Raw genomic sequence first — 23,999 nt, 5'->3', positions numbered from 1 at the left:
GACGTAGTAGGCAACTCTTAAAGAATAGAAGCTCTTATTACTCAAGGAAGCCTTTACAAGTGCTTTGAGGACTCACTTACTTGGTTAGGAAGTGATTTAGGTGGTACCTTGGCCAAATGAGGCCTTCACCTATTTATAGGCACCAATGGAACTCTCTGGAACCTTGGAGGGTTCCTTACAAATCAAGAAGATTCTAGAATACTCTACACAATTCTATGTACAACCCTATGTATAAGAGATCTCTAGAATTCTCTAGAAAGCCTTGGACTCCTCTCATGCCTTCCACCATAGTGTAGATATGTGTGGACATCTCTAGGCATCTCTAGAACCTTTCACACTCTTCCCTCCAATGGCTTAGTGTAGATGGCTCTAGGAATCTCCAGAAGCTTCCTAGGCTCTATATAAACCCATGAGGAGGCTCATTTGAAGCATCCGGTGACATATAGCTTTATCTCTACTAAAATCTGCAACTAGACCCTATCATGTAATTCCCAAACTAGAAACTCTCTGAGTGAAGTATGAAGAATGCATAATTTAACTCCCTTGAAAAGAGTATCATCTTGCATGAGAAAGTTTACATGATTTTTATTATGGTTATTTGAGATACATGTAAAAATAGTGCCAAAATCCGGACAAGTAGAATACTTATCCTTGATTAACTCAAACTCTACCACTTTATTACTCATAGAGTGGAGGATAGTGGCAAGACGACTAAGGGCATCAACAACCTTATTTTCTAGTATAGAACGATGTTTTAGAACGACACTGTAGTCTTGAAGGATTTCGATGCTCTTAACATGTCTTTTACTCAACTTATGTTGAGAATTAAGGTATCTAAGGCCTTTATGGTCAAAGTAAAGGATAAATTCATTTGGTTATAGATGGCCTAGTCTTTATCTTCTTTGGGTTTATTTATATAAAGTCTTTCTTTTTAGTCTTGTCGCACCATTTTGATCCAATTCATCTTTTCGCCAACTAATTTTGTTTTAAAATCTTAAGTCCCTTTTAAAGTCAAGTTCTTTGCTTGGTTAGTGGCACATAAGAAGATAAACACTAATGACATGCTATAGTTGAGAAGGCCTTACAAAGCCCTCAATACTAATATCTGTAAGTTGTGTATGCAACATGGAGAATCGATAGATTATGACTTTTTACATTGTCCTTTGACACTAGGACATGCAAACCAAGGGGAAGGCTTGACAGGCTCAAGGGCTGCTTGCATAGGTGGATGTAGTAGCAACATAATGAACACAAGAGTAGGTTGCCTTGGCATGGATGCGACTTAGATGGGTAGACCCGAAAGAGAGCTTGGACGCCACACAAGATAGAGGCATGGATTGTAGCACATAGAGTTGGACTCGAAGTGGGATTGTGAGCCCAACAAGAGTAGGAGTCTTAACTTCTAATTGTAGTCTAAGTAGGACTCAAAGTCCTAGTGGGAATGGTTGGTGCCACACCTATTAGGACTCGGAAGAGTCCTAATAGAACTAGGATGAGGAGTCCTAGTCTAACAAGAAGTGGGTGGCAGCCACTTTATAAAAGGGGGATGGGAGAACCTCCTTGACACACGCATTTAGAGGGACCTAGAGAGGGAGATCTAGTGAGAGCATGAACTCACCAGTGCTATTGTGGGAGTCTTGCTAATCTGTGTCTTGTATTCTTATTCAGTGTAACAATAAAATACAAGTTGGGGTTGGTGTCTTGTAATTATGTGCGTGCTTGTGTGGGTTCTAATCTCCTTTGGGTTTCGGAAGGCTAGCCTAGAGGGGTGTGTAGGCGCTACACAAATGCGAAAAATTATATGGGAGCTTTTGCGCTTGTGACAACTAGCAAGGTGCGGTTGTTTTGTGTACTTTCTATATGGTATATAGGTTTACTTAGTATTTTGGAGGTCTCAATTGTTTAGCTCTTTGTTTTGGGGGGATTTTTTATCCTTCTTTTATACCTTTTAATTCTTATTTAATATATTACATTGTTATTTCTCATCAAATATTTTTCTTTATTTTTTTAGAAAAGATACGGGAAGAGAAAGGATGGATGGATATTAATACCCATGGGTAGTATAATATAGCAATTGGATATGATTATATTCCTTGGAATATCTTATTAGTAATAGTAATGTTGAAAACTATTTGGTATACCCCATGAAAGAGCTAAATTTGTTTAGGGAAAAAGGAACTAAATTAGAAACTATTAACCATTAAAAAATAATTAATTTTATGATTGTGAGGTTTGTATCTTTTTTATTTTTCAATTTTCTTATGACTTTATGAGTTTTTTTTATTATTATTATTTATTTGTTTAAGTTGAGGCTTATACCTCATTCTACCTTGAGGCTAGGCAAAACGCCTCAAGATTGCCTTAGGCATTTTAAAACATTGGTTACTACATAGCTTAGGTTTACTTTTTCATTGTTCTATTTAAATTTTATGGTTTTTTTTAAGCCTTTAAATATGCTAATTTATATAAAACGGGATTAAGTATGATCAATAATATTAAGCTTTTCTTCGCATATCTTACAATTCTCAATGGTTAGACTCCATTGATGGTCTTCTAGGTAAGATTCCTAGAAGATTTGAAAGTTTCAATCTCTTTTTCTTTATCTTTCTTTCTCTATATTTTATTTTATTTTTCCCCACCACAACCAATTTTCCTAAAAGCTTAAACTTGTGGGATTTAAGCCCATAATAATAGTCATAACAAGAAATCCCAATTGTTTGATCATATAATTATTGAAAACTCACAGAGAAACATCATCTTAAGATATCATGGGGGAAGTTAGAGCTGTTAGGGGTGGAAGAAGTTGGTTTGTGGTGGAGGCCAAGTCCTTTGAGCTTTTGGTTGGGGATTTGGAAGGAAAGTTGAAAGTTTGTATTTGGGAGAGAAGTAGAGGTATCTTCTCTTGGATTAGATTCGGGGAGGCTAGTCTACGTTGCTTATTGGAAGGAGTTGAAGCCTGTTGTAGAGAGGTTGATAATCAAAGTTGGGTCATTGGTTGGATGGAGGGGAACAGGAAGTTTAGAATGGAGCGTCGTTTGAATAAGGCAGGAAAGTTCATTCTATGTTCTGTTCGAGATCTTGAAGCCAAAAAATACAACATTGTTTTTCCTGAAGGAAAGGGACAGGCTAGTGTTTGGAATTCTCTGGCCGAGAGGCTTTGGAGTGGTCCCTTTAGAAGGTTTAAAGGTTACTAGTGTGCCAGAGGTTTCGTTGAAGTTGAAGGGAGTTTCAAAGGTTCTATGGAAGGAAAAGGGGGTGGAGATGAGGTCATTTGCAGATGCTGTTATGACGACCCCGCAAAGGGTAGGTGAGTCAGTTTGGTTAGAGGTAGGGGAAAGAGAGGTGTGTGGAAGGGTAGATCAGATGAAATAGTGTCTGGTAGGGAGGTGGGGTTTTAATTCAGCTCCATTACCTGAGTTGGATTACGTAAGGAGTTGGACTTGTCAGAATTGGGAGGTAAAAGGGAAACTGAGGGTTGCTGTGTTAGGCAGGGGTCTCCTGTTGTTTGATTTTGAGTTGCCTCACAAGGCTGAGCGTGTTCTGGCCAAAGGCAAAAAAAGCATTAAGGAAAATTCTATTAGTTTGGATAGATGGAATCTAGAGGTGGGGTGCTTATGCAAGAAATCCAATGCTGATGAGGCTTGGGTAAGGGTGGTCGGGCTCCCACTCCACCTGTGGTGTTTTGAGGTGTTTAAAAGATTTGGAGATGGGTGCGGAGGTTTTATTGTAGTGGATGAAGATACTAGATCTTTGTTTAAGTTGCAGTGGGCTTAGATTTTGGTGAAGTGTGCAAAAGGGGAGGTCCCTAACTCTGTTCATATAGTTTTGGGGTCGGGATGCTATTCTCTTCAGTTGTGGTGAGATTCTCCACCTTGGTTCACGCAGGTGGTGTCGGCGGGAAGCTTCTCCGGGAAGGGCGGTCCAAGGGTAGGAGAAGAAATTGGTGGATCTCAAAGCGTTGCTTGCTATGGGAGTCAAAAGGAGAAGGTGGAGCAGTTGAGGTTGTAGATGGGGGTACAGGACGTGTCGCATGCTGGAGGTAACCCACCCACCCTTTTTGTTGAGGTCTCTGGTGAAGAGACTGATGAGAGGGGTAGGGTAGGTGGTTCGGTTGATCTAGTGGAAGGGGGCAGGGAGCCCTCGTCCAACAGTCTGGACGTCCTTGGCTTTGGGCTAGAAGGCCTTTGTAGTGGGCCTAGTTGTGGGCCTAATGTTTTAGTTATCGGGGAGGCCCAAGGTCCTTGTCACGAGCGCCAGGTCGATTTGGGCCATGTCTCAAGGCCCAATCCCTTAAATGGTCTTAAAAGACGCAGCGAGGGGGAGTCGGGTGTGGGCTTTGGGTCTGTTGGAGCTGACGCAAAGGGAGAAGGGGCTTTTTTATGGGGATGATGCTCCAGTCTCTCTACCTAGGGCTCGAAGTGAGCAGTCGATCTCCAAAGTTAGAGGTGCAAGTGGAGACGAAGATCCCCTTGTCAGGTTTTCGAGGGAGACGTTGTCGTTGGTGACCTCTCAGGCAACGGAAAGAAGGCGTTTGACTGACGAAGCGCTTTGCGAAGAGGCATCCAGGTACGTTGATCCTCGTTCTTTTCCTATGGGGGTTCGGGAGCTCTCTTCTTCTACTCCTTCTGTTTTCGGTCGGGTGGTGTTGAATGAGGGGTCTTTCGGTGGTTTGGCTTCCGTGGTTAACGAAGAGGAGCAAATCCCATTGAGAATCATCCTGGCTGATGGCAGCAATGGGGAGTTGGTCTCTAAGGGGGAGAAGTTTGTGGCTAGTGAAAGTGTGGGGGGCGAGTTTTAGGGGTTGTTTCAAGATATGGAAGGGAAAGGCTGTCGATGGGACGACAGCTGTCTGGCGAGGTTTAGCAAGTTTCTAGGTTTTTCTACGGAAGGCTTTGAAGGTGAAATTTTGAATCTGCTTCTAAGGACCAAGAGAAGAAGAGGGCAAAATCTTAAGAAGGGATCGTCAGGGTCCACTAAGTTTGACCATGAATTGAAAAAATTAGAGTGGTCCATTAATTATAATGGAGCGTGAAAGGAGAATTCCCTGGTTAGAGAAGGTGGGGCCAGATTCTTGACCATTAGATGAAGCTAAAGATTTTATCTTGGAATGTTAGAGGGGCCAATGACAGAAATAAAAGGAAGGTAATTAAGGCCCTAATCAAGTCGCAAAAAGTGGATGTGGTGTGTTTGCAGGAGACTAAAATTCAAGATATGTCCCAGGCGGCTGTTCATAGTCTTGGTGTGGGAAGATTCTTAGGTTGGGGAGTAGTGTGTGTAAGGGGGGCAACTGGTGGGGTGGTAGTCTTCTGGGATAAGAGAGTTTTGGAGTTAGTAGGCATGGAAGTGGGTCTCTTCTCAATTTCGTGTCGTTTTAAAAATTGTGAGGATGGGTTCTTGTGGATCTTTACGGGGGTCTACGGACCTACACTGAAAAGATATAGAGAACCTTTTTGGGAAGAGTTAGGTGCCATTCGAGGGTTGTGGTCTGATCCTTGGTGTATTGGTGGGGACTTTAATGTGATTAGATTTCTTAGCAAGCGTAGTAGAGAAGGAAGATTGTCTGGATCCATGAGAAGGTTTTCGGAGGTGATTGATGAGTTGGCTTTAAGAGATTTGCCTCTTCAGGGGGGCCCTTTTACGTGGAGTGGAGGGCTGAATTGTCAATCCAGGTCAAGATTAGATTGTTTTATGATTTCGGAGGATTGGGAGAATCATTTTAGCGGGGTGTCTCGGTCTACTCTCCCAAGGCCGGTGTCTGATCACTTCCCAATTCTGTTAGATGGGGGTGGTGTGAGGAGAGGTCCAATTCCGTTTCGTTTCGAGAATATGTGGTTGAAGGAGGAGGGCTTTAAGGAGCTGCTTAAGGGCTGGTGGCAAGGTTTCAACTATAGCGGGTCTTATAGTTTTATCTTGACAGAAAAATTAAATGCTTTAAAAACCAAGTTGAAGAATTGGAACAAGGAAGTTTTTGGTAAAGTGGGGGTGAACATGAGGGTGGCTCTAGACAAAGTGTCTTTTTGGGATGATCTGGAGCGACAAAGAGTTTTAAACAAGCAGGAGTTAGAGGCTAGAGAAGAGGCTAGGGAGGATTTCAAAAAGTGGGCGCTTATGGAGGAAATCTCGTGGGGACGGAAATCAAGAGAAATGTGGTTGAAGGAAGGCGATAAGAATACGAGATTCTTTCATAAGATGGCAAATTCTAATAGAATGAGGAATTGTTTGAAAAAGATTAAAGTTAATGGTATTTGGCTTTCAGAAGATCAAGAAATTCAAAGAGGTGTGGTGAGGGCCTATCAGAATCTGCTTCCGGATCCTGGTGGCTGGCACCCTAGTATGAATTGTCTGGAGTTTGACAGAATTGGGGTTGAGGAGGCAGCCAAGCTGGAGGAGACGTTTTCTGTGGAAGAGGTGTTTTTGGCCCTTTCAGAGTTGAATGGGGACAAGGCTCCTGGTCTGGATGGGTTTCCCCTTGCCTTTTGGCAGTTTTGCTAGGACTTTGTCAAAGATGAGTTAATGGGATTTTTCAAGGATTTTTTTGAGAGGGGTAAATTTGTTACAAGTCTGAACACCACTTTCTTGGTTTTAGGTCCCTAAGAAAGGCGGGGCTAATGATTTATGCAATTTTAGACCCATCAGTTTGGTGGGAAGTCTGTACAAGCTGCTCGCCAAGATCCTAGCTAATAGGTTAAAGAAGATAGTGAGTAAGGTGGTGTCTCCTACCCAAAATGCTTTTGTTGAAGGAAGGCAAATCCTTGATGCTGCATTAATTGCTAATGAGGCCAAAGACTCGTTGAAAAGGGATGAATCTTGTGTGTTGTGTAAATTGGACTTAGAGAAGGCTTACGAACATATTAACTGGGATTTTCTACTAACAGTGATGCAAAAAATGGGTTTTGGGGAGAAATGGACTGGCTAGATCAGGTGGTGCATCTCCACTGCTTCTTTTTCAGTTTTGATTAACGAATCGCCTTCGAATTTTTTTCATAGCACTAAGGGGTTAAGGCAAGGGGATCCCCTATCCCCTTACTTATTTGTTTTGGGGATGGAGGCCTTAAGTTGCCTCATTAACAGAGCTGTTAGGGGGGGGTTTCCTTACCGGTTGCAAGATAACGGGAAGGGGTGGCAGTGGGATCCAAGTGTCTCATCTGTTGTTTTCTGATGACACGTTGGTCTTTTGTTAGGATTCCCAAGAGCAAATGGCTTTTCTGGGTTGGTTGTTAATGTGGTTTGAAGTCATTTCTTGTCTGAGCATCAATTTGAATAAGAGTGAAATTATGCCGGTGGGAAGAGTAGAAAATGTTGAGGTTTTGGCTTCTGAGCTAGGCTGCAAAGTGGGTTCTCTTCCGTCCACTTATTTGGGTGCTCCTCATAAGTCGGTGGCAGTGTTTGGGATGGCGTGGAAGAGAGGATGCAGAAGAGACTTGCCTTGTGGAAGAGGCAGTTCATTTCCAAGGGAGGGAGAATCACTCTCATTCGGAGCACGTTGGTTAGCATGCCTATCTATCTCATGTCCTTGTTGCGTATGCCAAGAGTTGTTAGATTGAGGCTTGAGAAATCCAAAGGGATTTCCTTTGGGGTGGGGGAGCTTTGGAGAAGAGGCCCCATCTTGTAAAGTGGGCTGTTGTTTGTTCTCATAAAAAGAAAGGCGGTTTGGGGATAAGAAATCTTTCTATTCTCAATAGGGCCCTTTTATGCAAATGGAGTTGGCGCTTTGTGGTTGAAAGGGATTCCTTTTGGAAGCTTATTATTAGTAGGAAGTTTGGGAAAGAAGGTGGAGGGTGGAATTCCCGTGAGGTTAGGGAGGGCTATGGGGTGGGGTTTTGGAAGGAAATTAGAAAGGAAGGTTCTTTGTTGCTTAAAAATGCTTCATTTGTTGTGGGGGACGATAGAAGGGTGAGATTTTGGAAGGACATTTGGTGCGGGAATTCTCCCATTCGTGAGGCTTTTCCTTCTTTGTATGCCTTAGCGGTCTCTCAAGATGTGTGGATAGCAGATTGTTAGGATTCTGTGGGGGATGTGGGGGGTTGGATTCCCTGTTTCTCTAGATCTTTTAATGATTGGGAGGTGGAGGAAGTGGAGAGGCACCTTTCAACCCTTAAAGGAAAGAGGCTAGCTGCTGGTTTGGAGGATAAGTGTTGTGGAAAGCATCGAAGAATGGGATTTTTTCTGTAAAATCCCTTTACAATACTCTTGAATCTAGTTGTGCAGTCCCGTTTCCGTGGAGCATCATTTGGAGCTCTTTTGTGCCTACAAATGTGGGTTTTTTTGCTTGAGAAGCTTCTTGGGGGAAGGTTCTAACCCAAGATCAACTCAAAAGGAGGGGCCGGATTTTAGCAAATAGGTGCTTCTTGTGTTGTGCTGAAGAGGAGACGATAAATCACATCCTTGTTTATTGCCCCAAAGCGAGGGTTTTGTGGGATCTTGTGTTTTCTTTGTTTGGGGTTCATTGGGTCCTCTCGTTTACGGTTAGAGACACTGTATCAGGTTGGTCCGCTTCCTTCGTGGACAAAAAGCGTGGAAAGACTTGGCGAGCAGCTCCTCTCTGTTTATTTTGGACGGTTTGGAAGGAAAGAAACATGATAGCTTTTAATAATGAGGTTTTGTCGATTCAAAGAATGAAAAATTCTTTTGTTTGTAATCTCTTCTCTTGGGCTAAGTCTTATTTAGATGGAGGACCCCGTTCATTATTTAACCCCGTTCATTATTTAACTTTGTTGTTTGGTTGGGTTCTAGTTAAGGGTTGGTGAGTGTTTGCCTTTGTGTTTTTTGTCTTTTGGTTTCTTGTGTATACTCCCTATATGCTTTGGGTTGCCTTTTAAGCTCCCTTTTTTCTAATAAAACTTTTGTGGGTTTATCTATCAAAAAAGAAAATTAATAATAATTACAATAATACAACTATTTGATCACATAATTTATTAAAACTTAAAGAGAAGTGAAAATCCACTTGCTCAATGAACCACTTGCTCATTGAATGATGATGATGATGACGATGATGATAATTATAATAATAATAATAATATAAAATAAAATAACAAAGAGGAATCCCAACTGTTTGATCACATAATTTATTGAAACTCAAAGAGAAGTGAAAATCCACTTGCTCATAAAACGATGATGATGACAATGCTCAAAGAGAAGTGAAAATCCAGTTGCTCATTGAACGAAGTACCCACTTGCACAAAAGTCCTATCTTTCCTCTCAAACTAAATAACCAATAAGGTGGCCATTAAAGCAATTTTCTACAAAGTTTTGCTTCCTTCTCTTTGAACTCCAAAATCAATCTTCGGAAGAAGGTCTTTGCAAGTAGATGACATTAGATGGTTTTAGTTAAAAATAGATTTACCTAGATCAAGTTCTGTATTTATTTATTTTATTTTATAAGCAGTTATGCAATTAAATGAAGATGAAATGGATAAATGATAAGAAATCATCAATGGTAAATTTATTGAATATAAGAACTATAAATCAAAATTTAAGGTTTTGTATATATTATGTGTGCTTACATTTTACTATTATCAAAGGGTGTCGACTCTGGATTAAATTTCTGGCTTTACTCACGCTTAGCTCCAAGACATGCCTTAAGATGTTTCAGATTTAAAAATGGTTTATGAATGTATGTTTTCTACTTCTACCTTGTGTCTGAAAATGAAATTTTGTGTGGTCATATTTTCTTGTCTTAATGGTTTCGGTTCTTCTAAGAGAGGGGTTGTGTTATGGCAAGACGCGTGCATCGCGTTAATGTGGGTGGTGTGGCGGGAAAGAAATGCAAGGATTTTTGAGGATAAAGCAAGGAATTCAGGGTGTCTTTGGGATTCTATTCGTTTTTTGGCTTCTCTATGGGCTTTTTGTTCTAAGGTTTTTAAAGGGATTCCTCTTAACATGTTACAACTTGATTGGTTAGCGGTGTGTAAATAGACCGTTTGCTTATTCTCTAGTTGTATTTCTTTTATTTGATCTTGTAGTCTTGTTTTTCTTTGGTGGGAGGATTTCTCATCCTTCTAGTTGTAACTTCTTTTTATCAATATATCCCGTTGTCGTTTCCTATCAAAAAAAAAAAAATATTTTCTTGTCTTAACTTATGATAATGCTCTATACTTATTTGAGGTTGCATCTTATATAGGGCGGATGCGGTGCCTTGCTGCATTGGCTCGATGGGAAGAGCTTAACAACCTGTGCAAGGAGTACTGGACCCCAGCTGAACCAGCTGCACGACTGGAGATGGCACCAATGGTTAGTTTGTAACTTTATGACATTTCTTCAGCCTCCTTACTGCTCCTACTTAGTTTATGATGTGGTTGTCTCAGGCTGCTAATGCTGCATGGAACATGGGAGAGTGGGATCAAATGGCAGACTATGTTTCTCGGCTGGATGATGGTGATGAAACAAAACTGAGGGTTTTGGGGAATACTACTGCTAGTGGTGATGGAAGTAGTAACGGTACATTCTTCAGGGCAGTTTTACTAGTTCGTCGAGGAAAGGTATTTTTATTTGTTCCAGATGGCCATCATATTTCCCTTGTGTTTATTGTATTATTTATGTTGTTTTAATATTATATCTCCAGTATGATGAAGCGCGGGAGTTTGTTGAGAGAGCAAGGAAATGTTTGGCAACAGAACTTGCTGCTTTGGTTAGTTTCTTTACTGCCCCATTGGTCCCTATATTATATGTGCAATATTCTTAGGCTTACAGCTTTCTGTATTAAGATGGCTGCTTGCTTTTTTTAAATCTTCCTATCCAAAAGAAAGCAGTTAATAGAAAACAAAAATTGAAACCACTCACATGAATTATTGTATTTTTTTTCATCAAAGTAATTTTTTTTCATGTTTATTGCTACCGTTTTCAGGAATGAAGACATCTTTAGGGCATGGTTAAGAAAAAAAGAGGGGACTCTTTTAGAGTCACATGTTTTTACCTGTTATTGTAAAGGCTTGCAAGTGAACTCACAATAGTTACCAATAAATGAATAGAAAATTCAAACCCGTACTAATATTTTGTCAAAAATTAAATTGAAAGACCTTAAAGGGGAGAGGAACCAGATACCTATGCTAACTGTTTATACCCGAAAAATTTAGAAAGCTCAACTTGCATAATTAGCAATGATACTATGGATACTAAATAGTGCTAATTGCTCAGGATTCTGATGTTATGGATATTGCAAGATTTATATTATGTAGATTTGTTTGTGAATATATTGATGTTGATGTTAGATAGAAATAATTTCAGTTAACAAAATGTTGAGAACTAATAAACAAAAGGAAGTCATGTGTCAAATAAAATTCGTCCCTAACAACCATATTGTGTTTAAGATATTTATATTTCCAAGCTTGAATTTTCTTGTGCTATTCAATAAAAAATAATAATGAAATGGAGCAGTAATTGACTGCAAGCCTTTATTACATTGCTCATTAATTCCTAAGGTTCTTATTAATAGTTAATGCAAAAGGTTGTATAAATTTCATCAAGTGAAGTTTGGCTATTGTTGAAAACTAGAAAATTGATCATAACTGACATTACAAATTTATCTTGGGGATTCTAATGTTTTTCCTTTCAATTAAAATAAATTTATTACATTCAAGGAAAATATGGCAACAAACAGAGACTATGGATTGTAATTGCCTCCTGGGCTTCAAGAAAATTACCAATATGGAGAGATGACATAGAGATACTAATTTCCATCAATTTGGGTGGCCATTTTGAAGAAGTTTGCTTTGAACGATTATCATCCATGGGCTTCAACAATTTCGTGTGCTCAAAACTTCATCTTGAGGGAAAGGCATCTCTTGAAGGCCTTGCTCCCTAACTTAAATCTTAAATTGCAAACCATTTAAACACTGCTTTTTCTACCTGTATTATGTTCAGATAGTTGTAGTTTATGAAGAACGGTATGCGTTTCTACTTTCTGCTCAACAATTGATCATCAGGGGGAAGGATTGCTCGTCCTTCTTTATATTTAGCAGTCAATGAAATGAACATGTTTGTTTTTAATTAAAACACACACAGATTTTGCTAGAAGTTAAGCCTCTTTCCCATCCACATGGCCATGTTATGAAACATAGTGTCATTTTTTCTTGCCCAAGGGGATCCAAATGGCTTTTCAACTTCTTTCTACAATTGATAGTTTCAACTCTTCCATCCTTTTGTATATGCATTTTATATGTGAACACCTGGCTAGTTGTATTACCTTCCTCTATACTAGCAAGGAGTTCTGTTTGATGTTATAATTTTGGGGTTTCTCCTTTCAGTTATGTGATTACCCATGCAGAATATAGAAATCAGTATGTATATTAAAGACGAACAGATATGTTATAATGAAGGAAAAATAGAGTTTCAACAGGAATGGAATTGGGCTCCAAAATAATGGAGAACAGGGAGCATAGAAGATTAGCATAAATGGAGGGAGATTAGTTTGATACAGAAATCTAGAGCATGATGTTTAAAGAGGGGACCAAAAAGACCAGTTTTTCCAAAGGCTCATCGGTGTGCATGGGACAATAATCATATTGGAAAATTAGTGGTTCGTGGTGAATGGAAGTAAGTGGATGGAATGAGGAATTTCTTCTAAAGATTAGGCTGAATCTTATTGATGGAGCTTGAGGCTATTGGATTACATCTTGGTTCAATTGGTTGTGTCTGCATAGCTTAGCTATGGAGGAGTTTTGAGTAAAAGGAGGTTATGAGAATGTGAGCTAAATGACACTGAATGAGGCAATCCACTTGTTGAGGGATAGAGAGGCCCTCTTCAACCATCCTATCTCTAAGAAAATCTCTCTACAACAGGGTCCCAAAATGATGGAGCTATAAGATCCCCTCCTAGAGTATTATCATTGTTGTTGCTGGTTACTTCCTCTTCTTATGGTTCAATGCTTATTCTCTGTCTTTGCTTCTGTGGGTTAGCTTCTGTTGAGAGAGAGAGAAAGAAGAAAAACCTTAATTCTCATTCATGTAATATCTACTTACAATTGAGAAATATATATGTATATATATATACAAGGCTAGGAGTCCTAACTACCATACATGTGACCTATATTAACAAGGAAAGATTATACACTATAAATACATTATATTCAACACTCCCCCTCAAGCTGGAGCATATACGTCATATGCACCAAGCTTGTTACAAATATATTTAATCTTAGGACCTCTGAGAGATTTAGTGAAGATGTCTGCTAGTTGATCATTTGAATTAACAAAACTTGTAGCAACACATCCTGATGCGATCTTCTCTCTAATGAAATGACAGTCAACTTCAATATGTTTGGTCCTTTCATGAAAGATTGGATTGGATGCAATATGTAATGCAGCCTGGTTATCACAGATGAGTTTCATCTGTTCGTCCTTTCCAAATCTCAACTCTCGAAGAAGATGTCTCAACCATATGAGTTCACATGTTGCCAAAGTCATAGCTCGATACTCGGCTTCAGCGCTAGATCTGGCCACTACATCTTGTTTCTTACTCTTCCAAGATATTAGATTACCACCAATAAAAACACAATACCCTGAAGTGGAACGTCTATCTGTGGGTGAGTCAGCCCAATCTGTATATGTGTAACCAACAACCTGAGTATGACCTCTGTTCTCGTACAACACACCTTGGCCTGGTGTACTTTTGATATATCGAAGAATGCGGATTACGGCATCCCAATGGCTATCACATGGTGACTGTAGGAATTGACTAACAACACTCACCAGAAAAGAAATGTCTGGACGAGTAATGGTGAGATAGTTCAATTTACCTACGAGCCGTCAATATCTCCTGGGGTCTCCTAAAGACTCCCTTTGTCCTGGTACAAGTTTGACATTCGGATCCATAGGTGTGTCTACCGGTTTACAGTCTAACATACCGGTTTCTTCCAGGATGTCTAAAGCATACTTCCTTTGGGAAAGGACCACACCAGAATTGGATTGAGCTATCTCAATTCCCAAGAAATACTTGAGTTTCCCCAAGTCTTTGGTCTGAAAGTGGGTAAAAAGATGTTGCTTTAGTTTTTGAATACCATCCTGATCACTGCCTGTAATGACAATGTCGTCCACATAAACAACCAGATAAATACACTGCCCCAAGGAGTTATGATGATAGAAAACTGAATGGTCTGTTGTATTGCGAAGCATGCCAAACTCTTGAACAACAGAACTAAAACGGCCAAACCATGCTCGAGGAGATTGTTTCAAGCCATATAGAGAACAGCGTAACCTGCACACTAAACCAGACTCCCCCTGAGCAATAAAACCAGGAGGTTGCTCCATATAAACTTCCTCGGCAAGATCACCATGAAGGAAGGCATTTTTAATATCCAACTGATAAAGAGGCCAAGAACACATAGCAGCCATGGAGAGAAGCAGACGGACAGAAGCAATCTTGGCAACAGGAGAGAATGTGTCACCATAATCAGAACTATAAACCTAAGTATAGCCTTTAGCAACTAAGCGGGCCTTAAGGCGATCAACCTGACCATCAGGACCAACCTTAACTGCGTAGACCCAACGACAGCCAACGGTAGATTTACCAGAGGGTAAAACAACAAGATCCCAAGTGCCATTAGAGTGCAGAACAGCCATTTCATCCACCATTGCCTGTCGCCAGCCTGGATGGGAAAGAGCTTCATGGGTGCTCTTTGGAAGAGAAACAGAGGATATAGCAGAAATAAAAGCAGAATAGGGTGAAGATAATCGATGATAATTCAAAAAATTGTAAATAGGATGAGGATTACGAGTAGAGCGAGTACCTTTCCGAACAACAATGGGTAAGTCATTAGGAGAAGGCAGAGCCGGGGCAAGCGAAGCTGAAGGGATAGGAAGTGAGTCAGCAGGTGCCTCAGCAAAAGGGAGAGGAGCAACGACACGAGGGCGACGATGATAAACCTGAAGTGGTCGAGGAGGCATAGCATCAGGTGGGGAGACAATGGGAATGGGCAAGACTTCTGAAACAGGAAGAAACTCAGAAGTGGTGGAAAAGAATGGTGAGTCCTCAAAGAAGGTGACATCAGCGGAGATAAAGTATCGATGAGTCTCAAGGGAATAACAACGATAACCCTTCTAAAGTTTGGAATATCCCAAGAAGAGGCACTTCATGGCTTTGGCGGAAAGCTTGTCCTATCCAGGAGTGAGAATATGAACAAAGCAAGTACAACCAAAGACACGAGGAGGAAGGAAATAAAGTGGTTGGTCAGGGAAGAGAAGGGAGTGAGGAATCTGATCGTGTAAGATAGAGGAGGGCATACGATTAATCAAATAACAAGCGGTAAGAACAGCGTCCCCCCAAAAACGAAAAGGAACATTACTATGGAGGAGGATAGTACGACCTGTCTCAACAAGATGTCGATTCTTGCGTTCAGCTACCCCATTTTGTTGAGGAGTATGAGCACAAGAAGACTGATGAAGAATCCCATGATGAGACATAAACGAAGTAAATGGGGCTGAAAAATATTCCCTGGCATTATCACTGCGTAACACACAAATAGAAATATTGAACTGGGTTTGGATTTCAGCATAAAATTTCTGGAAAATAGAGAATAACTCAACTCAATTTTTCATTAAAAATAACCAAGTACATCGAGAATAGTCATCAATGAAAGTGACAAAATACTGAAATCCTAAAGTAGACGCAGTCCGACAAAGACCCCAAACATCAGTGTGGACAAGCTCAAAAGGAGACTTTGCCCGATTATTCAAACGCTTTGGGAACGAGACACGAGTATGTTTCCCAAGCTGACATAACTCACACGGAAGCGATGACAAAGTGGAAAAACGAGGGACCATCTTCTGGAACTTTGAGAGACTAGGGTGGCCCAAACGATTGTGAATGAGGAGAGGAACATCAGTGGAAATGCAAACTGCAGGAGATGAATCCGAGGTGCGTCCTATGCCAATCGTCTTCCCCGTACTCCGGTCCTGCAATGTCACAAATTTATCAGAAAAGGTAATAAAGCAATTAAGAGTACAAATGATTTTGCTGATGGAAATAAGATTAAAAGGACATTTAGGAGTATAAAGGACAGAAGTGAGAGGTAGAGAAGGCAGAGGAAGGGTCAAACCAATACCTTTAGCCACAGTTTGAGAACCATTAGCTAAGGTAACAGTAGGTAAAGCAGAGGTAGTAGTAATAGAGGAGAAAAGATCCTTATTACCAGATAAGTGATCAGAAGCTCCAGAATCTAGAATCCAGGGTCCAAGAGAAGATGTGTGGGTAAGGCAGGCAAAGGCATTAACAGGCTGGGCAACAGAGGCAACAGAAGCCTGAGATGCGGAAGAGCTCGGAGGCTGAGGTAGCGAAGAATCAGAGGACTAGGCCACATGGGCAGTGCGAGGAGGCCGTCCATGTAACTGATAGCAACAATCGCGAGTGTGGCCAAGTTTATTGCAATAGGTGCAATGAGGACGTTGACCTCTACCTCGGGTACCACTGCGGCCTCCTCGAGAGCTAGTTTGAGAAACTAACATAGAAAAATCTGAAGTGCTATCAAATGGCAAAGTCTGAGTGGAGGAGATACGGAGGAGGCGAACAAACACATCATCCAAGGACGGAACTGATGAACTACCAAGAATCTAATCGTGGACAGGCTCAAGATCCGGACGGAGGCCAATAAGAGTAAGAACCATGAAGAACTTGTCAAGCTGTGTTTGTTGAGCCCCAACATCAGGAGTAAGAGGCATCACAGTCAAGAACTCCTCCTTAAGAGAAGCAATCTGGCCAATATAAGTAGATAGATCCAAGTCCTGTTGGCTGATATGGACAATAGCATAAGCCACCTTATAAAGACGCTGGATATCATTCGTGTATAATCCTTTGGCCTGAGTCCAAAATTTAAAACAAGTTTTGTAGGCCCGAAGATGAAGAAGAATCTTGGGATCAACCAATTGCCATAATACACTACATAACTGTGCATCTATCTTCCTCCACTGTACGCGGTCAACCTCAGGGATATCTGTCTCCTGTGTAATCAAGTGATCCTCATATCCTTGACCCATAAACCAAAGTTCAACAGAGGCAAACCAGGAAAGATAATTGTCACTGCCAACCAATTTCTCCGAAGTAATCATAGGAGATCCAGATATAACAGAGGAAAAAATGGAAGTTTTAGTAGCCATATCTACTTATCTGGAGAATGAAGTATATTTGGATCGAAGAGAGCCCTAATACAGCTGCAGATCGCGGCGTGGCACCACCGGAAAGGTAGAAGAACACTTCCTTAGGCACGTGCAGGGATTAGGATGGAGAAAAAGTAGCCGAAGCTCGCCAGAAAAACTGTTTGGAGGGTCGGCGGAGGCAAAAAACCCCAAAAGAGGTACGTGCAGGGCTCGGATGGCAGAACCTGGGATGAAGGAAGGCTAGTTGGCGTCAGGCGAGGCTGGAGGAGGAGGCGCGTGGCCGGGAAAGTCCTCACGCACCGGCGCGTGAGATGCAGTCGCTGGACAGAAAATTGCGCGTGGCCGACGCGTGGATGATCTTTTGGTTCTGGTGCCTTCACAAAAGTTGGAGATCTCCTCCAGGCGCTCCTTCTGGTATGGTCGGTGTCAGAAAAAGACGTCGCCAGAAAGTTCGCCGGAAAATTTTGCCGGCGGTGAGTGTTTTCTGACGACGATCCGACTGACCGGAAAGTATTGGGAGATGGGGAAGGTGACCGGAATGAAACACGGTCACCGGAAGGTTTCCCGGAGTTGATGACACGAGAAACTGGAAAGAATTAGGTTTTCTCTCTTGGCTCTGATACCATGTTGAGAGAGAGAGAAAGAAGAAAAACCTTAATTCTCATTCATGTAATATCTACTTACAATTGAGAAATATATATATATATACAAGGCTAGGAGTCCTAATTACCATACATGTGACCTATATTAACAAGGAAAGATTATACACTATAAATACATTATATTCAACAGCTTCTAATTGATTGGTGTATTAAAGTGTAGGCCCATTAGCAAAGACTCTTTGGACCACTCTCTTTTCCATCCTTAAGGAGGCCTGAAAGGAAGGAAATGCTAGTTTTGATGAAGTGGTTGTTGATTTTATTGAGGAAAGAAAAAGGCTCTGCCTTTTCAGCTGGCTTTCTTATTCAACCTGCTTTAGAGGAGTATTAAAAATGATGTTTTAATAATGAGAGACGGCTATGTTTTGTTAGTTTTCATTTTTTGCACCTGGCCAGGCTTTGTTATTGTTGCTGCCATCATCATTGTTCAGCTCCAGCATAATGTATCTTTTTTTTCTTTTTTTGGATGCATATCTAAACATTCTTCGAGGTTTATAGGGTACCTCATCCCTATCGGAGATACTTTTAACTGATATTCAATATAAAAAGACCTTATTGTCCTTAGGTTGTCACAACACAACATGCAACATGCAACATACAGGTATATTATTTTCTCTGATCTTGATCACTAGCACCCAAACATATGTTGATACAATGAATTATTTGGTCAATACGAAGGGAGTTGAAAAGAAATGTAAAATTTATATATAATATCTGAAACAGTTATAACTTTAAACTCTGCAATCATATTCACCACTATAAAACATGGAATTAAGGCCTAGCACTGGGATTTGTATTGAGACTTCTGTTCTCATCCAGATACCTGCATTGAGGTTTTTCTGCTGCTGTAGTGACGTTCATAATATGGCTCAGTTCATGAAATGACATCAAATTTCTGTCCAATATAAGTTCTAATGTCTGAATATTTTTTTTTCTTGTTTAGGTTCTAGAGAGCTATGATCGTGCCTACAGCAACATGGTTCGTGTTCAGCAGCTCTCAGAATTAGAGGAGGTTCACTCTAATTTGTTTTTGGAAGTCCTTTTGCTGCTTTAGTTAATGTTTTCTATGTGGGCATGCCATGCTTAAATGATATATCTGGAGAAATTCTATTTTTCTACAGGTCATTGATTATTGTACTCTTCCTGTGGGAAACCCCGTTGCTGAAGGGCGACGGGCCCTTATTCGCAATATGTGGACTGAGCGCATACAAGGGGCAAAGCGAAATGTTGAGGTAATTTTTTGTTTAAGTTTCTCTTTCTATTTTCACCTCCAGAAAAGTAGTAAAACCAAATCTTTGAGCTGAGGCTGATAATGTATGTCTTTAATTACATATTTATAGAGATATCTGGAATTATTTTGTTTCAGTTTGTGGATTTGGATGGAAACATTATACTATTACAGAAACTTTGGGGATTTATATGGAATTTGGAAATGATATAATCATAATCCATGGGCACCAATTTTTATTATATACCTGAAATCAACCATTTGGTGTGAGAAAGCTCCAACTTTTAATTGATAATATGCTCTGTAATGTATGTGAGCATGAGTTCAAATATATTTAATCAATAGAAAGTATTGGTTTGACATTTTTAAAATCAGAATGTATGAGTCTGTTGTAAGAACAAAAGAATCTGTTCTGAACTGCCAAAATTTTATGCCATTTTACTTGCGTTTTCTGATTTTTTTTCCTTTTTCCTTTTTCTGAAATTTCTCCATATTTCATCTTCCAGAATTCTCCTTTGGATTGTGAAGTCCACTCTTGCTCATGTCTTTCTAAGAATGCTAGAGGTTCTGCATCTGCTTTTTTGACTACATACTGAATAAATTTAAGTTGAAGAGAAAATAGTAGATCAAAATCTCCAATACATGATGATATTAAGCAAAGCACTCCCATAATGCTTTCTAATCAACTTTGTGGATACGGTTCAGGTCCTTTTGATGCCTACTTGCCCCAGCTATACAAGCCTGCCTTGTTGAAATGAATCAAATGTTAGAATTGGTTGTATCAAATGTCATATCAATGTCACTGGTAAAATATGCTGGCCCACTTTACCTTAGGTTGACATGAAGGGCCTTACTGTAATCGAGAAAAAATGCCTATTGCCATATCAATTCTAAAAAGAGTTATGAATTATGTTTGGAAGTAAAAATATGGCAACGGCATACAAATTAACAGGTTGTTTCCTCTGGTACTATTCAATTCCCTTTTAAAAGGCTTAATATGCTTGAAAGGAAGTTTGAATTATGCAATGATATAAAGGGTGTCTCCCTGTATTATTCAATTTTATTGAACTAAAGTCAAGGAAGGAATTGGGGGAAAAATCAATGGAAGAAGTGATACTGCCATTGATCAGCACATTCACAAGACAATGATTCCAAAGTCAAGTTTGAGAATTTAGAAAAGGATTTACAGGTGCTTTTTCTGTTAAGCCTCATTATCAGATAAATGGACCACAGAGAAACAACTGATTAGAAAATGATTGTGTATTCTGACTGTTGAAAAAGAATGCAATCTAGATTTGAGGCAAAAAAAAAAATGAAAAAGGTAGCTTTTGTCCACAAAATTGCAGCATGGTTTTACGCACTGGATAAACTTCAAAGTTCACCTGCTCGCTTAAGCAAAACCTTTTGAACATCCAGAGATTGCTAATAAATTCAATGCTAAGAAGTACCAGTAATCTCACAATCACTAGGAAACCTCGGAAGCTCCAATGAAAGCCAGTTTCAGTTCTCTGATGCATTGGACATATTAAAATGGAATACAAAAACAATGTGCCTATTGCTTTACACATCGACTCCTTACATGGAATTGGTCCGCTAGTTGTGCTGAATTTATGTTTTTTCTGCCGAATCATTGTTTTTCCCCCAAAGCATTCTTTTAGTTCCATCTAAACTTGATCATTCTCGAATGTACAGGTCTGGCAAGTACTTCTAGCAGTTAGAGCACTTGTGCTGCCTCCTATCGAGGACATCGAAAATTGGCTCAAGTTTTCTTATCTTTGCCGAAAGAACGGGCGGATTAGCCAGGCTAGGTCTACCTTAATTAAACTTCTACAGGTAAGAAATATATGTGGATGGAAACCAACAAGGATATTTAGGTTAATTTTCAATTTTTTGAATGATTAGTTCAGCTTTGATTTGAATTGTATTCAGTATGATCCCGAAACATCTCCTGAAAATGTGCGATACCATGGCCCTCCTCAAGTAATGGTGGCATATTTGAAGTACCAATGGTCCCTTGGGGAGGATCTTAAGCGGAAGGAAGCATTTGGCAGGCTGCAGGTATAATAGATCTCTGCTTAAATTTTTATTTTGAGCACAAAATTTTACTTACCATGGTTCTAATCCTCTTACCATATTTTTATTGTTTGACTGGAATCTTTCCATTCCAGAATTTAGCGATAGAACTATCAAGTGCAAATATTCAATCTGCTACATCAACTGGTCTGATGAGCACTTCAAGTGTGAGTGTCCCACTTCTGGCCCGTGTATATCGTAGACTTGGAACCTGGCAGTGGGCACTTTCTCCTGCATTAGATGAAGATTCTATACAGGGTAATTAGCTTTTCAAATTGTTTCAGTTTGGAGTTTCCTTTAAAGTTTTTATAGAGTTCTGATCTTTGATTTGTCATATTTTGTAGAAATTCTTTCCGCATTTAGGAATGCGACTCAATGTGCAACAAAATGGGCTAAAGCATGGCATTCATGGGCACTCTTTAACACTGCAGTCATGTCTCATTATACTTTAAGAGGTTTTCCTAATATTGCAGCACAGTTTGTTGTTGCAGCCGTTACTGGATATTTTCATTCAATAGCGTTTGCAGCAAATGCCAAAGGAGTGGATGATAGTTTGCAGGTAATTCATGTTCCTTGATCTAAATCTTGTTGGAATTTGAAACTCATCCTCGAGGTACAACCATTCATCTTTCTATTAGCTTGTCACAATAAGGGTGATCTGGTTGAATTATTTTACCATTTGTAACATTGTCACTAGAAAATAGTGTGGCTGTTCCTGCCTCACTTTTGAACTGCCCTAGTATAAGATGCAGAAGGAAGTGCATTCTCCTTAGTAAATCTCCTTCTGTGGGTAAAATTGTACATAGGTGATGGCACAGTGTAATTGAATTTATTGATTGGTTGGTTTTTGGTAAAGTTGTTTTTTTGTAATCCTGCCTTGGTTGGTCCTTCTCTATTTTTAGTTGTTTTATTTGGCACTCTACATACTTGCTGTGTACCTCGATGTGCTATTTCTTTGGCAGAGGTTTATAATATTACATCATTACTTATCAAAAAAAAATGCAGACAGAAGAGCAGCATTGTTTGCAATATGCTATTAGCCATGGCAAAATATGTTTGCTTTTGTTTCATTGATTATGCTCTTAACCTAGCATTGGATTATCAAGAAAAAGGCAAACAGGAGATATGTCTTACAGAGCCCCAGAAAGTGTCTGAAATTGCTGCAATTTTGCTGAAGAAATCATGTTTGCTATGTTTTACTTCCTTATTTCTTTCAACATTTTCCTTCCCTTTGATTCTTAAATTTTATTAAATTTTTATATCAATCTTAATGTCCGATTTTTTAACCTGGAGACTCTAATGTCATTTTTTTACTATTAATTCTTGTTGTCTAGTTTGCTTTTGGAGGGAGGATTTCTCATCCTCCTTTTGTACTTCTTTTCTATCAATATATTCCGTGTGGTTTCCTATCAAAAAAAAAAAAAATTACTGTAGTATTGAATAATTATTGGCTATTTTTATTTTCCTGCAATTAATTAATGATTGTTTTGTTGGTTCAGCATTTTAGTGATAACTAGATTTGTTAACTTAGAAAAATAATCATACATCTAATAGCTGTCAATAATGGTGGTAACACCCATCCAAACACACGCGTATACACCACACAGCAGCAGCCCCTTAAAGAAATACCCATATTTTCTATTATCTTTATCATGCACACCGATTATGCATTTAATATGTTATTTATTTTAACGGTCTGGTTGTAATCTTCACAAACTCAAGGTATCACTCAAAATCACACATTGTAAACATCTGAATTAGGTAGGTTAGGGAACAAGGTAGAGGGTAATGGGAAGGCGAGGGTCTTTGCCATTGTGAATCCTCTGTTTCAGGCTTTAGTCTGGCCTTCACATGATCTGGTGATAGATGTGCTTCATCATTTTCTAGTTGATGGAACATATAACCAAACTGTACACATGTAGAGAAAGTGGCATTTGCATATAAATACTACATGTCACCATGTCATTATTCTATGTTGTGGGAATATTTTGTAGGTCTGGTATTCATGTTGAGATGGGACATTCATCATCCTGCATTTCCAGTATCATGGTTTACTTGGTTTTTTCTTTTTTATTTGTGAACACTCTCAAATTCTGACTAGCTCATTATTTACACTCTTCTATTGCTTCCAGGATATACTTCGACTCCTCACTTTGTGGTTCAACCATGGAGCTACTGCTGAGGTTCAAATGGCATTACATAAAGGATTTTCTTATGTTAATATTGACACATGGCTGGTTGTTTTACCTCAAATAATTGCCAGGATACATTCAAATAACCATGCTGTGAGAGAATTGATACAATCTCTTTTGGTGCGAATTGGAGAAAGCCATCCACAGGTTTGCTTAAGATTGTTCCTATGCTTTTTCATAATTTTTTGAAACATAAATTTTGGGGTCTTGCCAAAGAGGTTGGATGGATAAAACTTTCAAGTTGTTCAATGAAGATTGTTTTCCTGTTAGGAGTTTGCAGATAAGTTTTTTATTTTGTGCTTATAGCATTCTAATATTGTTTAATAATTTTCGTAGTTCTCATATATGACTCACTTTGTCATTGACTAGATTATCTTAAGAAATTTTTAGTATTTTCAAAATCCTGTCTTTTATAGTATAACCTCATGGTGGTCTTATAGCATATCTCTTGTGCTTCTATTTTTCCTTGGAACAGGAGGTGTGTTTTGTCTCTGTATTTTGGTTGGTCCACCTGTTAATATAAATGTTAATGTAATTTTGATCTCTTTTAGGTTTAGCTTTTTAATGCTTCTTGTGGGGTTCATTTCACATCTATTAGAATCTCCCGTCAACCATTTCTTAAAAGTTAAATAAGCTAAGATACTCCTGATCAAAGGAGCTCAAGGACCTCTCTTCCTTTCTGTACTACCTTTTTCCATTATTGACAGAATTCTTTGTTTTATGTTAAAGAATGATACTCCTGATTGCATTAAATTAGAGAAA

General features: G+C 39.5%; 1 protein-coding gene across 1 annotated transcript in view; it reads left to right on the top strand.

Annotated features, from left to right (window-relative positions):
• LOC100249713 (serine/threonine-protein kinase TOR) overlaps positions 1-23,999 on the top strand; it is a 129,935-nt gene that overhangs the window by 90,214 nt on the left and 15,722 nt on the right. Inside the window, exons 33-42 of the mRNA XM_002275555.5 lie at positions 10,121-10,230; positions 10,305-10,478; positions 10,562-10,627; positions 18,688-18,756; positions 18,866-18,976; positions 20,665-20,805; positions 20,902-21,030; positions 21,141-21,303; positions 21,390-21,604; positions 23,178-23,384. Coding sequence (XP_002275591.2) covers positions 10,121-10,230; positions 10,305-10,478; positions 10,562-10,627; positions 18,688-18,756; positions 18,866-18,976; positions 20,665-20,805; positions 20,902-21,030; positions 21,141-21,303; positions 21,390-21,604; positions 23,178-23,384 — 1,385 coding nt within the window. The remainder of the gene's footprint in view (positions 1-10,120; positions 10,231-10,304; positions 10,479-10,561; positions 10,628-18,687; positions 18,757-18,865; positions 18,977-20,664; positions 20,806-20,901; positions 21,031-21,140; positions 21,304-21,389; positions 21,605-23,177; positions 23,385-23,999) is intronic.

The sequence above is a fragment of the Vitis vinifera genome, chromosome 3, assembly GCF_030704535.1.
Source record: "Vitis vinifera cultivar Pinot Noir 40024 chromosome 3, ASM3070453v1".
Classification (NCBI taxonomy): Eukaryota; Viridiplantae; Streptophyta; class Magnoliopsida; order Vitales; family Vitaceae; genus Vitis; species Vitis vinifera.
Note: the sequence above shows the minus strand (reverse complement) of the source record. Positions and strands in the feature narration are given on the sequence as shown.